At 39.0% G+C, this 23,233-nt stretch overlaps 1 protein-coding gene across 2 annotated transcripts in view; it reads right to left on the bottom strand.

Annotated features, from left to right (window-relative positions):
* Positions 1-23,233, bottom strand: part of tpk1 (thiamin pyrophosphokinase 1) — a 100,607-nt gene that overhangs the window by 36,810 nt on the left and 40,564 nt on the right. For both annotated transcript variants that reach the window (XM_085468617.1, XM_085468618.1), the window contains exons 5-7: positions 13,515-13,587; positions 10,141-10,236; positions 931-1,077 (exon numbers count right to left, since the gene is read on the bottom strand). In XM_085468617.1, the coding sequence (XP_085324743.1) occupies positions 931-1,077; positions 10,141-10,236; positions 13,515-13,587 (316 nt within the window). The remainder of the gene's footprint in view (positions 1-930; positions 1,078-10,140; positions 10,237-13,514; positions 13,588-23,233) is intronic.

The raw sequence follows: 23,233 nt of genomic DNA, 5'->3' as shown, positions 1-23,233 counted from the left end.
GGCGTCTGCGTTCATCAGTCGCTGGCGAATTGGAGCTGCGTTGACAAACGAGCTTAATTTACCTTCACTGAAGTAAGATTAATTGGAGGTGTCGAGGTATGAAGCAGCAAATGACAACACGCCTTTGGAATAATGACAAGAAGTAGGGAGAGTGTGTATGAGAGAGAGGTTTACTTAAGGTGTTACAAGGTGTCATCAGGAAGTGAGTGACTGTTAGTTGTTTGTCCCGAGGACCTCTCAAATAAACAACACTGGGGACTATGGAGAGAGTGGGGGAGGGGGCTAACACATGTCCCAAATGGCGGTCATTCAGCCTACTTGTAAACTCAATCATGTGAGAAGAGTGTGAGAAAGTGGTTAGCATTGAGGGAAAACAATTTAGGAGCATCAAAAGAGATTCGCTCACTCTCATTCACAACAGCAAATTGGGGCACCATAAGAGCAGAGAAGTGTGTGTGTTTGTGTGTGTGTGTGTGTGTGTGTGTGTGTTCTCTTGAAGTGATTACTTAACAAAGAAACAAAGTGTTCAACACTCCAATCAAGGTGGAAGTAGACCAAGGAAAAGAACATTTTTGAGAAAGAACAGAAAATGAAGGGCAGGGCGAGGGGTGATTAGAAGAACTGGGAGACATTGTGCTCCCCTGCTAGCATAGTGTGGGTAAAATACTAGAGGTCTCCTTGTGTGTGTAGTGTTTATAATGCAGCTTAAGAAAAGCTAGAGTCCATCCTTCAGCTTTATGAAAAATGAAAGGAAAATGTGCTTTGTAGCTCAAAAATGCAAAAAAAAAGAAAGGAAAAAAAATAGAAAAAGTGGAGGGGAAATTTTACATTAGCATGTGGATGTTAAGGGCAAGTAGCTGGACCGGTAACTTTATTTACCTACAATACCTAAACGCATTGTGGGTGTTTTGTGGGTTTGTATATACTCACAGGTCTGAGTAGATATGCCAAGCTTTTTCCCTGTATGATCAACAGTGGGAGTTGTGTCATTGACAGAGCGTGGTAGAGGGTTTCCACAGATGCCATGGCCTGGTCAAATCTGCCCGCCAGACCACCCAGTGTCACTATTGTATCCACCTGGAAGAGCGACGAGAGGTTAAGAAAACTGAAAAATGTTAGTGTTTGATAAAGCAGTCTGTGGCATTATGTTAGTGTTTTCTTTGCTTCAATTAACATGCCATCAGCAAAACGACAGATGTAGCTGTAGAAAACAAAATATGATTAAAAACAACTACAGTGCATGCATTTTGATCAAAATAAATCACACTTCCTGACTGATGCTATGTGATTTGGGGAAAAGATATGAATCATGAAAATATTATGAAATTTAGGGGTTTGTAAATCATGTTAGTTAGAATGACTGTAATTTGTCTGCTAACCAACACATTTCAAAGAACTTCTTAGTAAAATGAGTAATACCCAGCTATTTTCAAGAATGAACTATGGGAACAAGAAAGAAAACTGGAAGGACTCGTCTTCCCTCTGGTTCTACACATATTCTACTTTCCCAACAAATGCCATTAAATTTTTCAAGCAGTATACGTTAAGTCAAAGAAAAAAAGGAGGGGATTTGGAGAGCAAAACACTTTAACAAGGCCAGTGCCCTATCTTGGCTTTATATAATTCTACTGATAGAGAGACACACAAACAATAAAGAGAACAACAAGGCTTTCATTTTGGCAGAGAAACAAACACCAGGGAACTCAGAAAAAGAAATAAGATGGAGAACAGATTGAAAAAAACAACTGAGCTGCACTATCTGTGTAGAAATGTGAAGAATTAAACCAAAGGTGGACAAAATTATTATCAGGAACTTGTTAAAAGCAAATAAATTGCTATTTCCTGGAATTTCAAAGTAACTTCAAAAAAGGTTTTTCTTAACTTTGGGGCAGGACTTTGCTATAGAACAACCTATACGGCTATATCCTCATACAAAGTCTCCAAGCAGTCAAGCACCAGTGCTGCCAGCCTTAACATCAGACAGTCTAAGGGGCAAAGGCGCTGTCACATCCTGACTGACCGTCACACCAACATGAAAAATGTTCCAATGAACCATCAATCATACACTCTTTGATGTTTGCACTTCAGCCACATACAGCATAGAAATACTAGGTAATACGAGCTATTACTATTTTCATTTTTCACCACCAGTGGATAGCTTGGGCTGCAGAACAGTTGTGACATCCAAAACCGAATAATGTAAAGGTTATTTCTCTGTTTAACAATTTCTGACTTTAAGAATTTACAGTGAAGTGAAAAGAAAACTTTTCAACACCTTCGAACAAGCAAACACTTCGCACCTTTAGCCTTAACAAGGTACATTAAGCACATTTGTTTAACAAGAGAAAACTATATATATATATATACACAGTTGCATAACTGTCCACCAGTGTCAGGCAAAGTCATGTTGAAATATTTGGCCACTTTTATGTTCAGCTTCAAGATGATTAATGGTCGCCTTAAATGTAGGGCTGGGTATCGTCACTGATTTCTAGAATCGATTTGATCCACGATTTGATTCAATCCGATTCTATTCGATTTGAATCTGGTAAATTTAGCCTCAGACAGTCAGAAATATTATAATTCTGATCACGTATCAGTGCATTTCCATATTTTTATTTCTATAAAAAGAAAGCTGAGACTTTCGAGACTTTATCAAAGGTGTAAGCATCACAGCAGATGCCTTTGTGTCAAAGTAACTGAGGATAAAACACAGAAAAACATGAAGGCGACTTTCTTGGCCTGGGATTTTATAAAAAATATTCTGCAGTAGATCAAAAACGAAAGAAAACCATTAATCAACATATGAACATTATGCTGCTGAAGTGAAGCAGAGCAAAGTTACAGCGGTTTTATTAGAGACACAGCTAAGCGTTTTGCAAGTTTGCATAATTTTAAAAAGTTAAAATTTGTTCAGTAGCCTATTGAACAGCAGGAATGAGGCTTTCTTTTCGGAAGCAAGTAAAAGGAAAAAACACAGCGGTCGACAGCGCTGTAAACAACTTGTGTGTAATAAGCAAGCGAATAATGCAGAAAACAGATTTTTAGACGGGAAACTGTTCTTGAAGTACAGAGAGAGAGACAGCTACCTCTGCATGAAATGTGATTTTATCGTGGTGGAAGCAAAACAGCAAAAGTAAGAGGGAATTCATGACGATGTTTATGTGAAGCGAATTTTGGATCTTCTTTTGCTGCTGGTTCATTCAATATTGTTTGGAGAGAGATAAAACCTGCAGCTTCAGCATAAGCACAAAAAGGGCATAAACACGAAGCGCTGACCTGCTGAAACATTAGAATCAGCGAGCTGTCGGCTTTCAGCTTCAGCTGTCCCTTATATTCCCTGCAATATTTATTTTAAATTCAAATTCGGGCTTTAACTAGGCTGTTCCATAACCCTTCTTTCTTTTTTTCTTTTCAAACTATTCCTTAGCGGATATGAAAGTGTGCTTAGAATCATTATCCTATCCACTTCTTGTTCAACTTCAGCATGGAGACAGATGGCCTATTATCTTCAAGTAGTTTTGGATATGAAGCAGAATTCATAGATGATCAAAGACCAGTCCCTGAGGCGGTGAAACAAGCCCAAACTACAGCATTTCCACCACCATGTGTCCCAACTGCCATGAAATTATCCTAAAAGGCTGCCTTTGGTTTGTGCCCAAGTATCAACTGCCATTATAGCTTGGATTGATCTATCCACAGGTTATTATTTCAAAGCTCTTTGGCTTTGTTTTAATTTCCTAACCATTTTATTTTTTCTAATATAATTTTATAAATGCAGGTTAATTTTTTTTATAGTCTTTTCCCAGTTGCAGAAACACGCACATTTGAGACCAACTTTGCAGGAATTAATGTACCTGCAGATCCTGTGATACATTTTTCATGTTCTTGGAGACTCCTTCTTGCATCAGAAAGTTTGCTCCTGGGCTGAAGTTGCTAAAGCAACTAATGCTGCACAAATTGGGACATTTGAAATCTATGCTACTTTTAGATGATATTCCTCAAAGTGGAATGCTTAATTTCTCCGGCTCCATACATACATAACCATTTTTTCTGAAGGCCTTGTATAAGTGTGCATATGTGTCAAGCAGTAAAGCTGGGCAGGGAGTGCAGGAGAGCTGAGAGAGTGAAGTGGTTACTTAAGTTGAGAACAACTTGAAACAATTTTGTATATATTCTTATATATTTTTGTACACCACCAAAATGGATTTTAAATTAAACATCATAACAGGCCAACATGCACACTTTCAGCTTTAGCCTAAAGTGTTTACAAAAGTATAACATTAACTGTTTAAGAATCACAACCATTTTTATACATAGGCATAATCACTCATTTTCAGAAGCTCAAAAGTAATCGGACAACTGACTGGCAAACAGTTTCATATACACGTGAGGTCTGTTCCCTTAAAAACAAATTAAGCAGATAAAAGATCTGGAGCTGATTCTAAGTGTTGAATTTTCATATGGTAGCAGTTTGCTGGAACTTTCAATATGAAGTCCAATTGATGTAATTAAAGGTCATCATTAGCTTGAAAAACCTAAATAAACCCATCAGAGATATTGCAAACACATGATGTGGCCACAACAATGGCCAAATCAACAATCTGTTACATTCTTAGGAAAAAAGAAATGCAATGGTCATCTCAGCAGCACCAAGAGGTTTGAAAGACCAAGGGAGACAACTAAAGCAAATGAGAACAATTAAACCAGGTCACTTATTTTTCCTGATGACACAACTATTGATAGAACTAGCAGACTTTTGATAGAAATCTCTGATCAGATGGATAATGACCCAAAGCATACTGCAAAAGCAACCCAAGAGTTGCTCAAAGAAAAGAAACTAAATTGACTGACTTGGCCATTGAAGATCTGATAAATGTTCCACCCAATGCAGCATGCTTTTCAATTATAAAATACACAACTGAATGCAACAAAGACACACAAACAAGTAACAAATGAAGGTAGCTGCAGTAAAGGCCAAGCAGAACATACGTCTTTAAAATTGGGGTAGTATGTATAAAATTAAAGCCGAGAGTCATAACTTCAATGACATCTTTGGGGTTTTTTTTTTTGTCAAATCCACTGTGGTAGCGTACAGAAGCACAGCTACTAAAAATGTGCATTTGTGTAAATACTGTAGATACGATTATAGGCTTATTTTTTATATGTGCGTGTAGGGCTGTTCGATATAATGACATATCGGATGACGATATAAAAACGTCTATCGTTTCATTTTACGCTATCGTTTGTTTTGTGGTGTCGCAAAATAAACTGTTTACGGCAATATTTTTTCATTGTTTTGATGGTCACTGTAGTGGCTATATTAATTTCTTGAAGTTCACTCTTTCTCTTATATTTAATATAACCACACTACGGATGGAAAAGCGCCTGTTTTTATGCCTTGTCGTTAGCAACAATGATGGTAAAACCATCGCTTGTCCGCTTGTTTATTTTCCACATAAACCTTTCACAATAAAGCTCAAGATGGATACATACATACACACACACACAAACATATATACACTCATCCCCCCTCCCCCTCCAAACGCCTTCTACGCTTATTCCCCTCCGATAGATCAAGGAGACCAGCGCTTATGCTGCAGGGGTGGATGCACTGTCTACACTGGCTGTCTCTCACCCTTTACCCATCCCTGTTGCTTGTCATGTGTTTCTTTGGTGCATTAAGAGTTTTTTCATGTGCTATGTGCAGAGGTGTTTTTTCTCAAACTGTTTTTTTGATCTCCCTGTTGGAGCTCAGTCTGGGGGGAGTTATTTTTTTCTCCTTATCTTTCCTCATGTTGTGCATTTTCCATGTTATACCCCTCTGACCTGTCTTCCCCGTGTGATGTTTGTGTAATGTATGTATGGTCGGAAGGGTAAGATGGCGCTGGCACGGCCCAATTTCCCTTGGGATGAATAAAGTATGATCAATTAATCAAGATCCTGTTGAGACTTTTCAAAATAAACTGAATCACGTGAAAGAGTATGCAGAGTGTTTACGGATGAGAAGCAAAAAAGAGCCGCCAGGTGCTAAAAAATAAACCTTAGACTCAAACGTTAGAACAGGCTTTTCCCCGCAGCACGCCGTGTAATAAATACTCACAAAGAAAACGGCGGCCGTTACAACTTATGTCTAAAAATGTATCGTTTCATGCATCGGTTAAAACACTCGACTCCAGCTACATGACGCGCAGCTGGAAAAACTTCACGCAAGTCGAGCTGCCCGAGATTCACAGAATTTACAGAAAATGTTACATTTTTGTGATTTATATCGTTATCGGGACGATAGATGTTTTATATCGGGATATGAGATTTTGGTCATATCGCACAGCCCTATGTGCGTGCATGCTTTGCCCATTTGTAATTACACTGCAGAAAACTACTGCAGTGTGCCTTTGTCAGCCAAAAAGGCCTTTTTTATTACCTTGTTTACTTGACAACAGTGCACTATTACTTCAGTGTATTCAATGTTCTTCATCACTTAAAGGAACTAAGCCATAACTTGTGCTTTAGTTCATAACAGGAGCACAAATTGCCAAACCAAATATGTCATAACTGACTTTCTCCCTCAGGAGTTGCAGTTAAAACAAAACAAAGTGCTGAGATTGAGGTTATTTCAACATCTGGCAGACGCCCCCACATGCAGAGACATCACCTAACTGTTAACAACACTTGGTAAACAAACTCCACTCTTAACATGATACAGATATTGTTACTCTGTGATTTTTCTTTGTGTTAACATATCGCAAGAATGAAACTGCTGAGCAAGTTAGCTTTTAGCAACCGTTACTCAAACCAGAGTCAAAAAAGGGCTGTTTTTATCTACATACCAATAGCCTACACATTTAATGTTTTATAGCACTATGCCCGTGTCAACCTGTGTGTCAGAGTGGATCATCTACACTCAATGACCAAGGTATACCATGGTAGTACCGGGTTAGGCCCGCTTTTGCCTGTAGAACTGCCTTAATTCAGGGTTTTAGAATGGTACCTGCTGTTGTAGCTGATTTCCTTCAAAGTTAGATGTGTTTTGCATTCGTAGATGTGCTTCTGCATATCTTTTAGAAAGTGGTTATTTGAGTTACTGTTGCCTTAATATCAACTTCTAGCAGTCTGGATATTCTCCTCTGACCTCTGGCATCAATAAGGCATTTTCACTCAGAGAACTGCTGCTCACTGGATATTTTCTCTCTTTCACCCTATTCTCTGCAAAATCCCAGTAGATCAGCAGTTTCTATGAAATACGCAGACCAGCCTGTTTCCTCCCCATTCTGATGCTCGGTTTCAACTTCAGCAACTTCAGTCTTTACCTAAATGCATAGAGTTTCTGCAATGTGTAATTAGGTGTATCTGACAAGGTGGCCAAAGAGCACGTGTGTTTTTGAACAACAGTGGAGGTCTTCAGGACAAAGTAAGGGGATTTGGAGATGTGAGACAATCTGTCATTACCACCTGTCACTTTTAGTGCAAATTGTTATTCAATAATAAATCCACAGAACACTTATGTATTTTCTTATTTAAGTGTGACCTCTTACCTGCAACAGTAAAGCCCCAAATTCATCTGTGATGTCCTCCATACCCGTATTATAGCTTAGTTCTAAATTCTTGACACTGTGACAAAAATACAGGACACGGAATCTTAAAAAAATAACAAATACTGAAAAAAGAATGCAGAACAATGAGAAGAGGATGAAAGAAACAAAACAAAACACTGTATTGTGTTTCAACGTCCAATGACACACTGGCTTGCTCAATCTTCGCTTTCCATCATCACTTCTGTTGTGGCAGCTACGCATATCAAAGACTACACAACTGTATGAATTTTTATTTGTTCATATTTCATGTTTGTTTACTAAAAACAAACCAGTAAGCGGAGCAAGGAAACTCTCATGGCTCAATGAAGAAAACTTCACAAGCTGATTTTATACATTTGGTCACTTCTCTTTACTGGTTGGCTAGGAGACGAGGAGTAAGCAAAAAAAGAAACAAACACAAAAAAACCCCCACTTCCATTTATTAAGGATAACAACCAAAGAAAGACTAAAGAAAGTAGAAATAGGGGATTGAGAAGAAATGAGCTAACTAAACAGAGCTGTGAGAGGATAAACAGACCAGCAGACCTATCAGACTTGGGGACACACATACACATGTGCGCTTCTTAGAGAGGAAAACACATGTAAACAGCAATTGAATTCACACACAGAAGAACTAGCTGCCCACAAACACATTCACAGAGATACACACTTTTCAAAGCACTAACACACAAACATAACTACACATATATAAATATATATATATGTATGTAAACAAACACTAATCTACCCAGCATAATCCCATGGTAACATTTTTTTAGGGAGGATTTCAACCAACACAATATGAGATCAATTGAGTGCTAAGCTGTATGGAGGAAAAACATACGGGGGCTGATAGGGCGACTCTTCAAAGCCCAAACATCACAATGCCCAGTAATCTGCATATGTTATTACTTCATCTACATTTATAATTCATTAAATGAAAATCAGTGAATCTGAAAACAAAAGAATACGTGTAAAACTATCATAAAAAAGTATTTTATATAACCCATGCCTATTCTAAGTGCTGAAAAGAACAAAAGGTCAAGTAAGAGTTATAGTGGGTAAAGAAAGATGGAAAAGCCTTGGGAAACAAACAGAAAAAGTCATCACCAGCAACTCTTACAGAGAGCCAAAAACTGATTGCCAGGCTCCTATCTCTTGCAGGCAAACAGACGGACAAACAGTGTGTGCCGGTTCAAAGGCAGATTACATATTAGCTGGGGGAGAAAAAAAAGAGCCCACGGAAAGGAAGGACAAAAGTATAGCTCCTCTTAAAGCCTGGCAGTGAGCAACAGAGTAAAAATGTGGCAACATGTGAATATGAGATGAATGGGTTTCTGTAGCTTAGCAATGTGAAGTGATTGGGGCGCTAGTGTGTGATTGGAGCAACACTTATTATGCTGTTAAAAATTCTACTAAAAGGACAAAAAGAAACAGAGAAAGGTCAAGAGGAAGGCAGCGTCAAAAGATAATGTTCTAGGACAGTGCTCGTCTTAACAATCATCACTATTAGCATTTTTAAATTAAAAACTGTGCTGTTTACTAAATTACTAACATTATGGACATTCTGTTGGCATTTTGGGAGTCAGGCTGGAAACTGAATGAATCTCTGGATCGTGTTATTGTCTGCGTGTCTGGCTCTGCAGCAGCAAACTGGGCATGAGGCGCTGAGCAGCCTGTTTAGCTCATTTCAGAGTAGTGCATATCAGCTTGTTGGGAAATGTTTTTACACTTTGAAAAAGATCACAACAAAAGTGAAGTATTTCATATTTTAAGACAGCCAAATCTCACTTTGCATTTTCTGTGTAGGTGTAATGCTATTCCAATGATATTTTTCAGCAGCTATTTCTTCGGGGGACGTTGAGTGAGCATGGATGGTCTTTTCAGGCAAAGAGATTGTTTCATATCCATACACCCACACGCATTCACTACAGGGATTTGCCACAAGAAAACCGACAGTAAAACACTACTGACCTCTGAGCACCTGATCTTAAGTACCTGAAGACTGAATGCCTTACTTAAGGGCACAAAACTGAGGGAGACGTGAGCCTTGCTTATTTCTTTTACCCGGTGCTACATCTGCAGCCAGTTAATGTCATAAAAACTGTTAGTGAAATGAAATAAAAAAAACAATTGTTTCTGAAAGTGATATGTAGATGAAATGTGACTTTAATAAAGCAATATGGACTAAAGCATATGCATTATGCTCATATGAACATTTTTAGCACAGGGGTACCTATCAAGCCCAATTATCGCCAAATAATCACCAAATAATACTATAGTTTGCTAATCTGATCAGTGCAAACAACAGATTAGGATTTTATGTCCGTAATACTGCCCAATACATCTGCCCAACATGGACTTTGACCTTGGCATTAGGGATATTTGGATAAGCTTTTGCCACCTGCATCCAGGACTTTATGCTGTCTTATAGGACTGGAGTTTAACAGTCATTTTGATAAATTCAGAAGAAAGTGTTTTCCAAAATGTCAAAGAATTCCTTTAAAATATAAACCATAAATATCAGAAGTAAGTCAGAACCATATATGAGCTATGTGGCATTTACCTGTAGCTGTCGCTTCTGAATCTCCTCCACCATGATTGCAAGACATTTGGTGTAGTCCGTAAGATCCTGGTCAGCTGTTTCTATCAGCTTGCACCCCTACACACGCACAAATATCAATATATTAAAAACAAATCACAAAAAAACAAGCAGGCAACAAAACACAATCCAACAGATGTACATAAACATAGATAGTGTAACAAATACCTAAGATAAGGGATAGGGGGATAACAGAAAAACTGAAAGCGATAGGGAGATGGAGAGAGGTATAAATCAGTGTTTTACTGTTGTCTGGCTGTCTTTGGCTTGTGTTGCTGAATAATGTAGAGGTTCCAGTCAGTGGCCCTAAACTACAACAACCATGCTCCGGCTTACTTTCCTTCTGTCTCTTTCTCTCTCTCCACAGTGTCACTTTCCTCCAAAACACAGCGACTTTGCTACTTCACTGACACACACACACGCGCGCGCGCGCACACACACACACACACGCGCAGTCATATCAAACTTGTTCGCTGTGCTCTGTTTGATCCCATCCATCCTCCCTCTCCTCCCCTCCTCTTCCACCAACCCTCCACCCCCATCTCTCCCTCCCTCCCTTGCTGATGCTTTTCTGTTTTCTCCCTCCCATTTATGCAGAATTATTCACCGTTTGCCAGAAATCTCTGAAGGAACAGCTCGCATTTTCCCATATTTCTGCTTCAAAGGCATTACCATAACAGACTGTTTTTCTCTCACCCCCCTCAAAAAAAGGCATTTCTCTCTTTTTTTTCCAGACAACCTGTGTGATTTTTGTGAAAAGGGTCTAATATTACAGATAGCTACAGAGAGAGCCGGGGGAATCGTGAGAAGAGAAAAAAGGAGAGAGAAACAGCTGAAGACATCAAATAATCTGTGATGGGTGCCTAATCATGTGTGTACGTGTGATGATACCGAATCTGCATTTCAAACTGTAAACAGTGTGCATCAGTAGCATCTGATCAAAGTGACACAGCACAAAGATCGCACAGGCACTGTATTTTGTTTTCTCTAAGGTGTGGGTGTGTGTATGCATGTCTGACTTGCCCTGTATTAATTATTTATTGAACAGCGCTTGTGGGTTGACATTTTGCTTGCTATAAACAATGGAAAGTCCCCTTCATGAAATCATTTGCATTTTATTTTTATGACCTTGAATAGTTGAATCTACATGTACAAATTTCTTGCACAGTGAGGTACACAGGGAGTAAAGGCTACAACGAAGAATGTCAAAGGGGGACTCTGGAGAAGCACTTTCTTGTACCTGGACCGTGTTATGTTAAATCTGCAAACTTAGTCACCTACAAAAAATGCAGATTGCTTTGTCCATTTCCAATATCCTCATCCAAAGTTTAATCTTTATGTGTAGCTAACCCTTTTCAAATGTTATTTTTGTGCATTTATCCCGTTTCTAGTAGTTTTGTATGGATTTTTTTATCATTAGTATTATAATATTTCATGATCACTGATTAATGAAGACTTTTTAAAATATAGTGTTGATTTTTAGCAATGATTAATTTGAAAAAGTGAAGAAGATGCTCCTCCATCTAAGAATCCATCCTCTTAACTGTTAAGGCCTCAGTTAGGACTGATTGGCTGCCTTGCAATCACCGGTTACTTGAGTGTTCCCCTGAATGGTTGTGAGTGGTTGCTGGTAGTTGCAGTGAAATCACTTGATAAGCCCCACACATCCAGGCTCAAAGGCCAGTCAGTGACCCTGGTAACCACCGGTTGCTAGGGAAAAATGTATATTACCTGACTGGATGGTGAGTAAGTTGTTTGCTGTCACTACGTGGAATTAATAACAAAGAGGTGTACGGTGCTGCACTAAAAACCTGCACAGCTGTAGCCTGTTGGAAAGATGCCAATGTGTCTGCAAACATTTGGCAACTATTTGCTAGGTGGTTGTGAAACAGTGAAGACTGAAAACTGGTAGTTTAGATTGTTTTTCTTACTGCTGAAACCAACATGTTTCAAAAGATCTAATATTTACTCTGAAGGCAAACGGGCTCTATTTCACGTTTGTGTTGCATTTCTTCGAGTTTCACTATTGCTCAGTGCTAAGTTTTTAAGTATTTGCAGACAAGTTGGCATTTTCCATGCAGACTACGGCTAACCGTGGCATTGTGCTAGCGACCCAAACAAATACAAGCACCCTATTTGCAACTGATTTCAACTAGCAACAGTCGACAATCTCCAAGAGTCACTTTCCAAGCATTCAGGGAATACACATTTTTCCCATGAGACAGGACATTGCTGAAATCATTCTCCAAGCTTGTGTGACCCAAACGTTATCAAATTCAGGGTCGTGAAGGGACTGGAGACTATCGCTACTGAGACTGGGCAAGAGGTGTGGAACACCTACTGGTTAATTTTGAAAACATTTGTGTGGGATGTGATGTATGACTCCGAAAATATTTAGTAAATGCGAGTGTGTGAGATTCAACCCAAAGATAAATTTGTATTTATAAATGCTAAGAGGCAAGTGCTCATAGAAATGATTACATTTTCCTTCAAATATAGGTCACCTGTGTCGTGCACACCTATATCATCACAGAGAGTAGACTTTCAGCTGTGCACTAAGCCAGGAGGTTGATCCTCTCTTTAGCCCAGGGGGCACAAGCAGAATTCTAAATTTTGACTTGCCAGGTGACAGGATGGTTTTCCACTTTGCCTCAGTTTATCTGATGCAGGCACGAACTGTGTTCAGTGAAAATTGGCTTTGAAGCTGTTCCTGAACCCTATCGGATATTTTCACTACAGAATCACGTCTGTCACATCTAATGCCAGGCCCAAAAGCGCAGCCATTCAGTGACCTCGTCTCCTGCATGATCTCAAGATTCTCTGAATAGATTACTATCATGTAGTTAAGCTGAGCATCTTCACAGCCTATGTAATTTTGCATTACTCTTGAAAAATGATTTTGTTTCTCTTTTTCTTACTCTTAAGAACATTAGTTTTTTTCACAGAGTGATAAATTTCTTTCTATCTTCACTTCTACAAGCCTCTTTTCAGAAGTGACAGATACAATGCTTAAAATACAGAATAAACTGCTGAATGTCTCCCTGTGTGTTAATGGCTGGGTGTGGTGATTTGAGTGGTCAGTAAGAAGAAAAATGCATTTAACATTTACCATATACAAATTACCGTACTAGGCTTTTTAGACAAACCAGCTGCTCCAGATGTTGAACTAGGCTACCCTTTGTTTCTTGGACTAATCCACTATAATTTCTAAGCAACTACCTTTTTTTCTTTGTACATCCAGATGCTACAACATGTGTTATGGACTCTCCCTACAATCCTACTTCTTCTGTATGAACACCTGTAGGTATAAGAGTGCGTGCAAGTTTTGTTCCACTTACCTTGTCTGCATAGAAAGCTTTGACCTCTGCTGTAATGGAATCAAAATCCCCACTGATATAGTCGGGGAGAAAGCTGGATATAAGGACAGAAAGATGGGGGTTAGTGAAAAAGACAGCGGGTTAAGATTGCAAGAATGACAGAGCCAAGAAGTGAGAGTTAGAGATGGAAAAGAGAAAGGACACTGGGGCATGTGTCAGCTCTTTGATCTGTGCAGCGAGGGAGAAGAGTGACGCCACCGGGACAGACGAAGAGACATGGAAACTGACAGGGTGAATCTCTGTGGCACCGAGCCTGGCCCTGTCACACACACACACGGCTGACAGAAGATATACATAGATTGATGGGAAAGTACACCCAAACAAACGTGGCAGAATACAGAAGCAAAAGTTCATGTTGATACTGTGATAGTTAGGTGCATAAATGCAAACGCATCAACAACAGATTGGATGCAAATTACTCATTAGTCACATCTAATAAACAGATCACTGAGTTGGTGTCCTTCTCACACGCGCAAGCAAACAGAGCATCATGTACATGGTGTTCAGATCTTGAAATATTCCAGCACACGGGATGAGTAGATTCTCCATTAGAACTGTGCATCAGTTTTAATAAACAGAGGTCACAGTGTGATTGGATGTTTTGACGCATAGGATCAAGTAAAGACTATGTTGCTCTGAACTGACATCAGTTATGTTTTAGAAAGGTATGTGGACTAATGATAGGAATCTGACAGAGCACACAAATAAATTGCACGATAGTTGCTTTCAACTAAACTTCCCTTGTAAATCATTTAAGTCTAGTTGAGTTTCTATCTTTAAAGGAAAGTATCAACAAAAAAAGCACTGAATGAATGAATTGAACCATAAGTTAAGCTTCGTTTTAAAATTTTTCAATTAAGCTTGAAGAATAATCACCTCGACTTCCAACTTGTATTAATGCTGACAGCTTATTATGCATTTATTATGCATGAAACAAATGTAAAAAGAATGAAAATAAACCTGAGCTACTTTTGCCAATTTTATTCTTGAAAGTTTATGGTTTGGTTAAAGAAGAGCACTTTCTATATAGCCGCTTATAAATGTGGATACATGTCACAAGTGCACAAACAGGCACAATAACTCTGAACTAACAGGATGCAGAAATAGCATGTTGATGCATGCAATTAAAATGATTAGTGCAAATAAAACTGGTCAGGAGTTTTGGGAAATACGAGCGTGCTCAAAGTAAACTTTTATATGTATTTCATTCATACGAATTGAACTGTTTTCTGAGGCAACCTGCAATCCCCAGAGTGTAGGAATTAACAACCAGCCACTGCTGAATAGAAGATTCCTGCCGGAGAGTAACAGATAGCTCTCTGTTTATTCATTTGTGTGTATGTGTGTGTTTATGTGTATCGGGCAAAACCACGCAGGGATGCAGTGGCTGCTATCTAGAGGAATTAACAGGTCTGACATTACGATTTCATGGTTGGTTGGATAGCGTGTTTGTGTTTGTTTGTGTGCATGTGCTCCTCTAGCAAGAGGCGAGAGCGATGTTCCAGTTGGTTGAAGAAAGAGATACATAAGGATTATTCCCTCCCTCCTCAGGATTCCCATTTACACCAACAAGATACAGGAAGACAAACACAGGAAATGTTTGCAATCTGCTGCCACATACATGTGCGCGCGCACACACACACACACACACACACACACACACACACACACACACACACACACACACACAGGTTTAAAGACAAACAAGCACAATTCCAACTGAATAAGACAAAAAAAAATATGATCAAGGAACAAATTTTTCATCTTGAGATAAACACACAAAATATGCATAAATAGCAGCAAATATGCAGGTACACACAACCAAAGGCTATTTCGCCTCCTTCTTATTATACAGAACGCCACAATTGCATCTTCATTCAGAAATAACCTTCATGTGACAGATGGAATGAGCTGTGACACTGGGTCTGATCAGAGCTTTACACAAACGCATACACACACATGCACACACAACCACACGCACATTCCTTTGTGACCTGTGTGCATGACACCATCGGCGGAGAGTAATTGACCAGCCAAGATTCTAAATTCTGTATTTGTGTCTGTGCACATGAGGGTAAATGCTGTTTGCGTGTTTGTGTGTCTGCATGTTGTGTGCCTGACAGTCTTCACTTCCACATTAATGTTAACTGACACTTTAATTTGGATGGGAAATAGAGCATTTTACCACCAGTTTGTCTGAGCACCGAGTGGCAGGACTGGCTGTGTGACCTTTGCCTGTGTTTGTGTGTATCTCTTTGTCTGTCAGGCAGCTTGTGCGTCCCTCTCTCTCTGCATCGTCTGCCTGTTTTTTTTTATCATGAACAAGTTCTCACATAATGCTCTTCTCTTCACGGTCTCTTCAAATCATCTCACACTTTTGCACTGCAGTTCTAACTTTTCCGCATAATTAAAGCGACTCTTCAATCTAAACACTGTCCTTAGAATCAACATCTAAGGACAGAAGAAACACCTTCTTTTTGGATAGATGTGTTATATTTTCCACCTTTCTTTTTCTGTCTTTGTTTTCTTCAAATTGGGTCTCACTGCTTCCATATGACCACTTAATTACAACCAAATGTTGTATATGTTATTTTATTTTCTTGTAGCTTTCACCCTCTCGTGAATCACAACATGATAAACACTCTTCTCCCTTTTTCAGGTCCTTTTCATCACTTGAGGAGATGTGGCTCTGATTACTCCTCTCATCTATCGCATCTCCCAATCAGAGTAGAAGAGATGATGAAGAGGTGGAGGAATTGCTTTGGATGACATCATTACATGCCGTATACATAAACAACCAAAACCAAAGCAGTATGACATGCATAGCACTAGATAGACTCACAATAGCTGATGTGATCAGTACACTCTCTTACACACACACACTTGCATACAAATGTGGACACATGACAAAAAACATTTGACAACAAATCACATGACATTTTTTGGTCAAGTGTTAAAATGGAACCTCAAAAATGACTCTTTGCTTAGAAGATAGGAGGGACAGATAGTGGACGATATAGGCACGGTGCTTTTAAATATGACAACAGGTTTTTTGTATTGTTTTAATTACCTTAACCAGACTGCTAAAAGGCTATTTTTACTATGATATGATATAATATCTTATAATATTTGTTAAGATGCACTGCCTTGTGGCGACAGAAAAGCAACAACCTAGGAAAGGCAAGGTATACAGAAGAGCATCTCTGAACACATGTTAAACCTTGAAGTAGATGGGTGATAGCAGCAGAAGACCACACCAGGTGCCACGCCTGTCAGCTAAAAGCTAGCAGGAGGGGCACCTTACAGTTTGCATGAGCTCAAAATTGGAAACTGGAAAATAGAAGATCATAAAAATGTTGCCTGATCTGATGAGACTGTCTCTGTTGCAACATTTGGATTGCTGGGTCAGAATTTGATGTGAACAACATAAAGCATGGATCCATCCTGCCTTGTACCAAAGGCTCAGGGTGCTGGTGGTATAATGGCATGGTGGAAAATTTTCTTGGCACAGTTGGGCCTCCTAATATCAACTGAATATAGCTGAGCATCTTTTAAATACCACAACCTACCTATAAATACATTATACTACCTACAATAGTACTGATGCTGACTACGTTCATCCCTTTATGACCACATATTTGATTGGCTGCTTCCGGCAGGATAATGCACCATGTCACAAAGTTTAAATCATCATGAACTAGTTTTTTGTGTATATACCTAAGTGCATAAACAAAGATGGGTTAATGTGAAGATATAAATTATTAGTTAGTAAAGACCAGTTACATAATTCATCTTTATGTGGTCGATAACTATCTGGTTTCATAATGGGTAGTTATGCAAGCACAGGCCTTAAAAAAATCAATCAGTGTTAATAGAGTTCTTATTATCCCACTGCAGCAAAGATTCTAATTATCAAAACCTCAAAGCACGCGAGTGTGATCTTACTTGCATGTTGGTATACGTGTGTGTCTAACACGTCTACGCATGTCTATATCGACACACCGCAAACCCTCCTGTCTCGACGTGGCATGATGCTGAAAGCATACATGTGTACATCTGAAAAATTAGATTTCTTTATGTGATTCAATTGTGTCTGATCCCAAAGTTAATAAGTTAAATATCTGCAGGCTTCTAATAACCACATACCTGTCATACCCAAACCACATCTTCTAGGTTTATTAACTCTCTGTATTACTCTTAGGGCTACTAGCTGTAGTATAAAAAAGGACAGTTGTAATTTTAATTATCCTTAATTGCTACAATTCTAATACAATAAACTTAACAAAATGTAGCACACCGCATTATGTAGACACAGAAGTGCAAAGCTCTCATATTAAAAGGCAAAGCCCAGTTCCCTGTGCTCATCAACTCGACTCAGCATGTCAATTTCCAACACAGAGCAGTAAACACTGGGGAGGATTTTCAATCAGTCTGTAATAGACAAACTCCATCAGGAGTGTAGCAGAATCGCAGGTGAAGACAGAGCCAGTTTTGCGTTACGAGTTATACGTAGTCCTGCTAAATAAATTGCTGGTATTTGACCCTGATTTGGTCAAAGAATACCTGAAACTCAACTAAACAGTTTCCAAATGTATGAATACAACCTACATTAAAAAAAACAGTAAAGGGACTATATAATATCAACATATTTGTCTTTTAAATCCTTTCTGATCACATCTGTATTAGAATTCAACCAACATGTGGTTTTGTCTACATCACACATGCAGGTACTTTCCTGTCAGGCACACATAAAGAATAAAAATCGTGAGGCGTCAGTGGAATGTAGAATATATGAAAATGAGAGAAATAAAATGAAAGGCTGTCAAAGATATCTATCCAACACTCAGGCTTATAAAAAAGTACTTCTGCTTTTGACAACTTCATTTGCTGAGGCGGACAGCATTATCTTCAACAAACCAAAATGAATAGACCTTGATATGGTGATATAACTACGCTATAAAATTCACTTTTACATACAGACTAGTCAAACAGAGACACAATAACACAAGCATATGTTCTCATATTTTATTAACATCACATACAGTGGGGCAAAAAAGTATTTAGTCAGCCACCGATTGTGCAAGTTCCCCCACTTAAAATGATGACAGAGGTCAGTAATTTGCACCAGAGGTACACTTCAACTGTGAGAGACAGAATGTGAAAAAAAAATCCATGAATTCACATGGTAGGATTTGTAAAGAATTTATTCGTAAATTAGGGTGGAAAATAAGTATTTGGTCACCTCAAACAAGGAAAATCTCTGGCTCTCACAGACCTGTAACGTCTTCTGTAAGAAGCTTTCCTGTCCCCCACTCGTTACCTGTATGAATGGCACCTATGAGTTCACCTGTTTGAACTCATCATCTGTATAAAAGACACCTGTCCACAGCCTCAAACAGTCAGACTCCAAACTCCGCCATGGCCAAGACCAAAGAGCTTTCGAAGGACACCAGGAAAAGTATTGTAGACCTGCACCAGACTGGGAAGAGTGAATCTACAATAGGCAAGCAGCTTGGTGTGAAAAAATCAACTGTGGGAGCAATCATCAGAAAATGGAAGACATACAAGACCACTGATAATCTCCCTCGATCTGGGGCTCCACACAAGATCTCATCCCGTGGGGTCAAAATGATCATGAGAACGGTGAGCAAAGATCCCAGAACCACACGGGGGGACCTGGTGAATGACCTGCAGAGAGCTGGGACCAAAGTAACAAAGGTCACCATCAGTAACACACTACAACGGCAGGGAATCAAATCCCGCAGTGCCAGACGTGTTCCGCTGCTGAAGCCAGTGCATGTCCAGGCCCGTCTGAAGTTTGCCAGAGAGCACATGGATGATACAGCAGAGGACTGGGAGAATGTCATGTGGTCAGATGAAACCAAAGTAGAACTTTTTGGTATAAACTCAACTCGTCGTGTTTGGAGGAAGAAGAATACTGAGTTGCATCCCAAGAACACCATACCTACTGTGAAGCATGGGGGTGGAAACATCATGCTATGGGGCTGTTTTTCTGCCAAGGGGACAGGACGACTGATCCGTGTTAAGGACAGAATGAATGGGGCCATGTATCGTGAGATTTTGAGCCAAAACCTCCTTCCATCAGTGAGAACTTTGAAGATGAAACGAGGCTGGGTCTTGCAACATGACAATGATCCAAAACACGCCGGAGTGGCTCCGTAAGAAGCATTTGAAAGTCCTGGAGTGGCCTAGCCAGTCTCCAGACCTCAACCCCATAGAAAATCTGTGGCGGGAGTTGAAAGTCCGTGTTGCTCGGCGACAGCCCCAAAACATCACTGCTCTCGAGAAGATCTGCATGGAGGAATGGGCCAAAATACCAGCTACTGTGTGTGCAAACCTGGTAAAGACCTATAGTAAACGTTTGACCTCTGTTATTGTAACATAACCTTTGTTGGCAAAGTATTGAGTTGTATTTTTGTTATTGACCAAATACTTATTTTCCACCCTAATTTACGAATAAATTCTTTACAAATCCTACCATGTGGATTCATGGATTTCTTTTTCACATTCTGTCTCTCACAGTTGAAGTGTACCTCTGGTGCAAATTACTGACCTCTGTCATCATTTTAGGTGGGGGAACTTGCACAATCGGTGGCTGACTAAATACTTTTTTGCCCCACTGTACACCACTAGCTGCAAATGTTATAAACTGCTTGTGTTCAATTACCTCCATCCACATTTAGCCATACTCCTCAAGCTGTTCATCCAGCTCTTGGCATCATCCTGTCTCACAGTGTTAGATTTGATGCAGACATTATAAACAAAGTCAATTTATTTGAAAGAGGCAATTTATTTATTTATTATTTATTATTATGCAAGAAAATCCAACCATCAGTGTCAGACCTGATGGAAAGGCAAAAAACCCATGAATACCCATGAAGTTTATTTATATGAAGTCAGATGCTTAATAGTTAGTGTTAGTGCCCAAAGACAATTAACAATATCATTAACAATATTATAGTACACAATATCATAATGCAGGATGATATAACTAAAGCCTCAAATATTATAATTATTGTGATCGATATTTTAATTGCACAATCCCAATTCTAAACTGGAGGGAAAAATATTATCTCATTTTGAATTTGATGGCTGCAGCACATCTGTGGAAGGCTGGAAAAGTAAGTGGTACTAAAAAGAAACGGCTGGAGGGACACTTTGAACATTTAGCATCTAATTAGATTAATTGGCAACAGGTGAGTAACATTAAAATGCTCTTTTTATACCCAGTAGAGAGGCAGAGCTTCTTAGAAAGAAAAATCGCAGGAAAAAATAAAAATTGTTGGTCACTGTAAAATTGTGAAGTGAATATTTCATCTACAGTACAGAATTAAAAGAATCTGGAGAAATCTCTGTGCAGTGGACAAGACCAATAATCAATAGGATAATAATATAAAAAAAACAGGCATAGTTATGTCCTGGAAATAACTGCATGGGCTCAGAAGTCATTGTATGTGAATCACTGTTTGCCATGACATCTACAAGTGTAGCCTAAAGTTCTAGCTTCACTTGGAGAAAGCTCATGTAAAATGGACTGAGGCAAAGCAGAAACTGTTCTGTGATCAGATTAATAAAAATTAGTTTTCTTTCTTTTGGAAAACTGCATCCACCAGATGAAAGAGGAGAGGGACCAGGTTTTTTACAATATCAGTCCTCAGTTAAAAAAGCATGCATCTCTGATGGTATCTGGGTGCATTACTGCCTATGAAATTGGCACCATCAATGCTGAAAGGTACATATAGCAACATATACTAGATGACGTGTTTTTTGAGGCAAATTCTTGCCTGAAAAAACTTTCAGAATACGCAAATACGCAAACAACCAAACACATGACCACATACATACAGTAGATACCTGCATCTATTACAATAGCATGGCTTCATAGTAGAAAATGACCTTTTTTCCTGTTTCTCCGCCTTTGCTTTACATTGAGTTTTTTCCACTGTACTGTGAATAAAATACAGGTGTATGAGATTTGCAAATCATTGCATTCTGTTTTTATTCACATTATACACACTGTCCTAGCTTTTTGGGAATTGGGATTATAACTCATTACAGCTGTCTAAACAGCACTGCCTTATAAGTAAGTGCAGTGTTTTGTTATATATATGAATATATATTTCTTATACATAGTATGCATATATTTAAGTAGCCATAGTTTTCAGGGTTTTCCCTTAGGTAATAGAACCTGGTACCAGGTACTTTTTCAGTACCTACTTGCCCAGTGTTCCAAGTGATCCAAGCAGGTACTAAAATATGACGTTGTCAGACTGCACGCCACCAATTGGCTGGTCAGTAAGGTTACTCGATGAGTCATGAGAGCATCTCGTTTATAAAATTCAGAATTGCCATTTTTCAACCAGAGACATAGCAGCAGGTATCGCGTTGCCTTGACATCTACCTTTGTTGTAGGGTTTGTTTTACATACTAATTACATCACGGGACAACAACAATGTACATTAGGTAGTAAACCCTGTTAAGTCGTGGTGATCCATGGTGAGTTGATCCAACTAGGTACTAATACAAAAGGTTCTTTTGATTTAAGCAGAGCAGGGCTGAGCGCATAGCAGTAATCCACAACTTGTTGTTACAATAAACAAGATTATTTACATTCTCAGGAGTGGCCCCAACAGACTAAGAGACTTGGAGAGTATAATCCCAACCTAAGGTGGAGCAAGATAGAGGACAACTTAAAAACGTAACATGGACAGAGTAAAAAGCACATATGCATAAACAACACTGTCGGGAATATTTAGGAGATCTAAGCATGCTGCACTTAAATATGTAAAAGGAGAATTGGAGATGCAATACCAAGAAAAGAACAAACAGCTGACCCAAATTTCTAAGAAATTAGCAGTTGGTTAAATAGTATGATTCAGGGCGTGCACATCAGAAAGAAATGTATTTAGGTTTGAAAACAGAGTTCGAGAAATATATAAACTTCAGCTGGTAACTAGCTAATAGAAACTCAATAATGCATGATATTAGAATGTTTCTATGTCTTACATAAGCTTGGAGTGAACACTTTAAAATAAGATTGAAAAATATATATATATATAGATGCATGCTTCATGGAGAAATCAAAAATATGCACCGTTTGCCTTCTCTCACCGAGTAGAATCATTGTCGTTTGACTCATCATGAGAGGCAGAGAGCCTTAGCCTGAAGCACCCCCTCCTCTCTACATCCCTAATGTCTACCATTAAGCCTGTTTTGACAGAAGATTACGTGGCGCCTTTCTTTTAACTGTAGGAGGCCGTCCACCCACTCTGCTCTTGTGGCAGTACAGAAGAATGTGAAGGTTGACCAGAAACATTATTCTCATTATTCTTTGATGGAAATCATAGTCACAGCCACATATGTGGAAAAAACCCTGCAAAGTCTCACTTCACTTTTTATGGTTTGACATCGTCCACATTTTGAAGAAGGCATTAATAAAATCGCATTGCTGGAAAATTTCAATTTCGAATGTCTCTTGTCTTCACTGGCAAACAAAGCAGAAAATATGGTCAAACTGAAGGACAAGAAAATCCATGAAAACCCCATTCTGCAACTCAAAGATTTACCCCCCACATCCCACCACCAGACACTAATTATGGCCAAAAGGATACTCACAATTATTTTAATCAATATTGAGATCACTACTGTTTCTCACAACC

This window comes from Copadichromis virginalis, linkage group LG9 (genome assembly GCF_057382275.1).
Source record: "Copadichromis virginalis isolate Kocher_CV1m ecotype Utaka linkage group LG9, C_Virginalis_male_GT1.1, whole genome shotgun sequence".
In the NCBI taxonomy this organism is placed as follows: domain Eukaryota; kingdom Metazoa; phylum Chordata; class Actinopteri; order Cichliformes; family Cichlidae; genus Copadichromis; species Copadichromis virginalis.
Note: the sequence above shows the minus strand (reverse complement) of the source record. Positions and strands in the feature narration are given on the sequence as shown.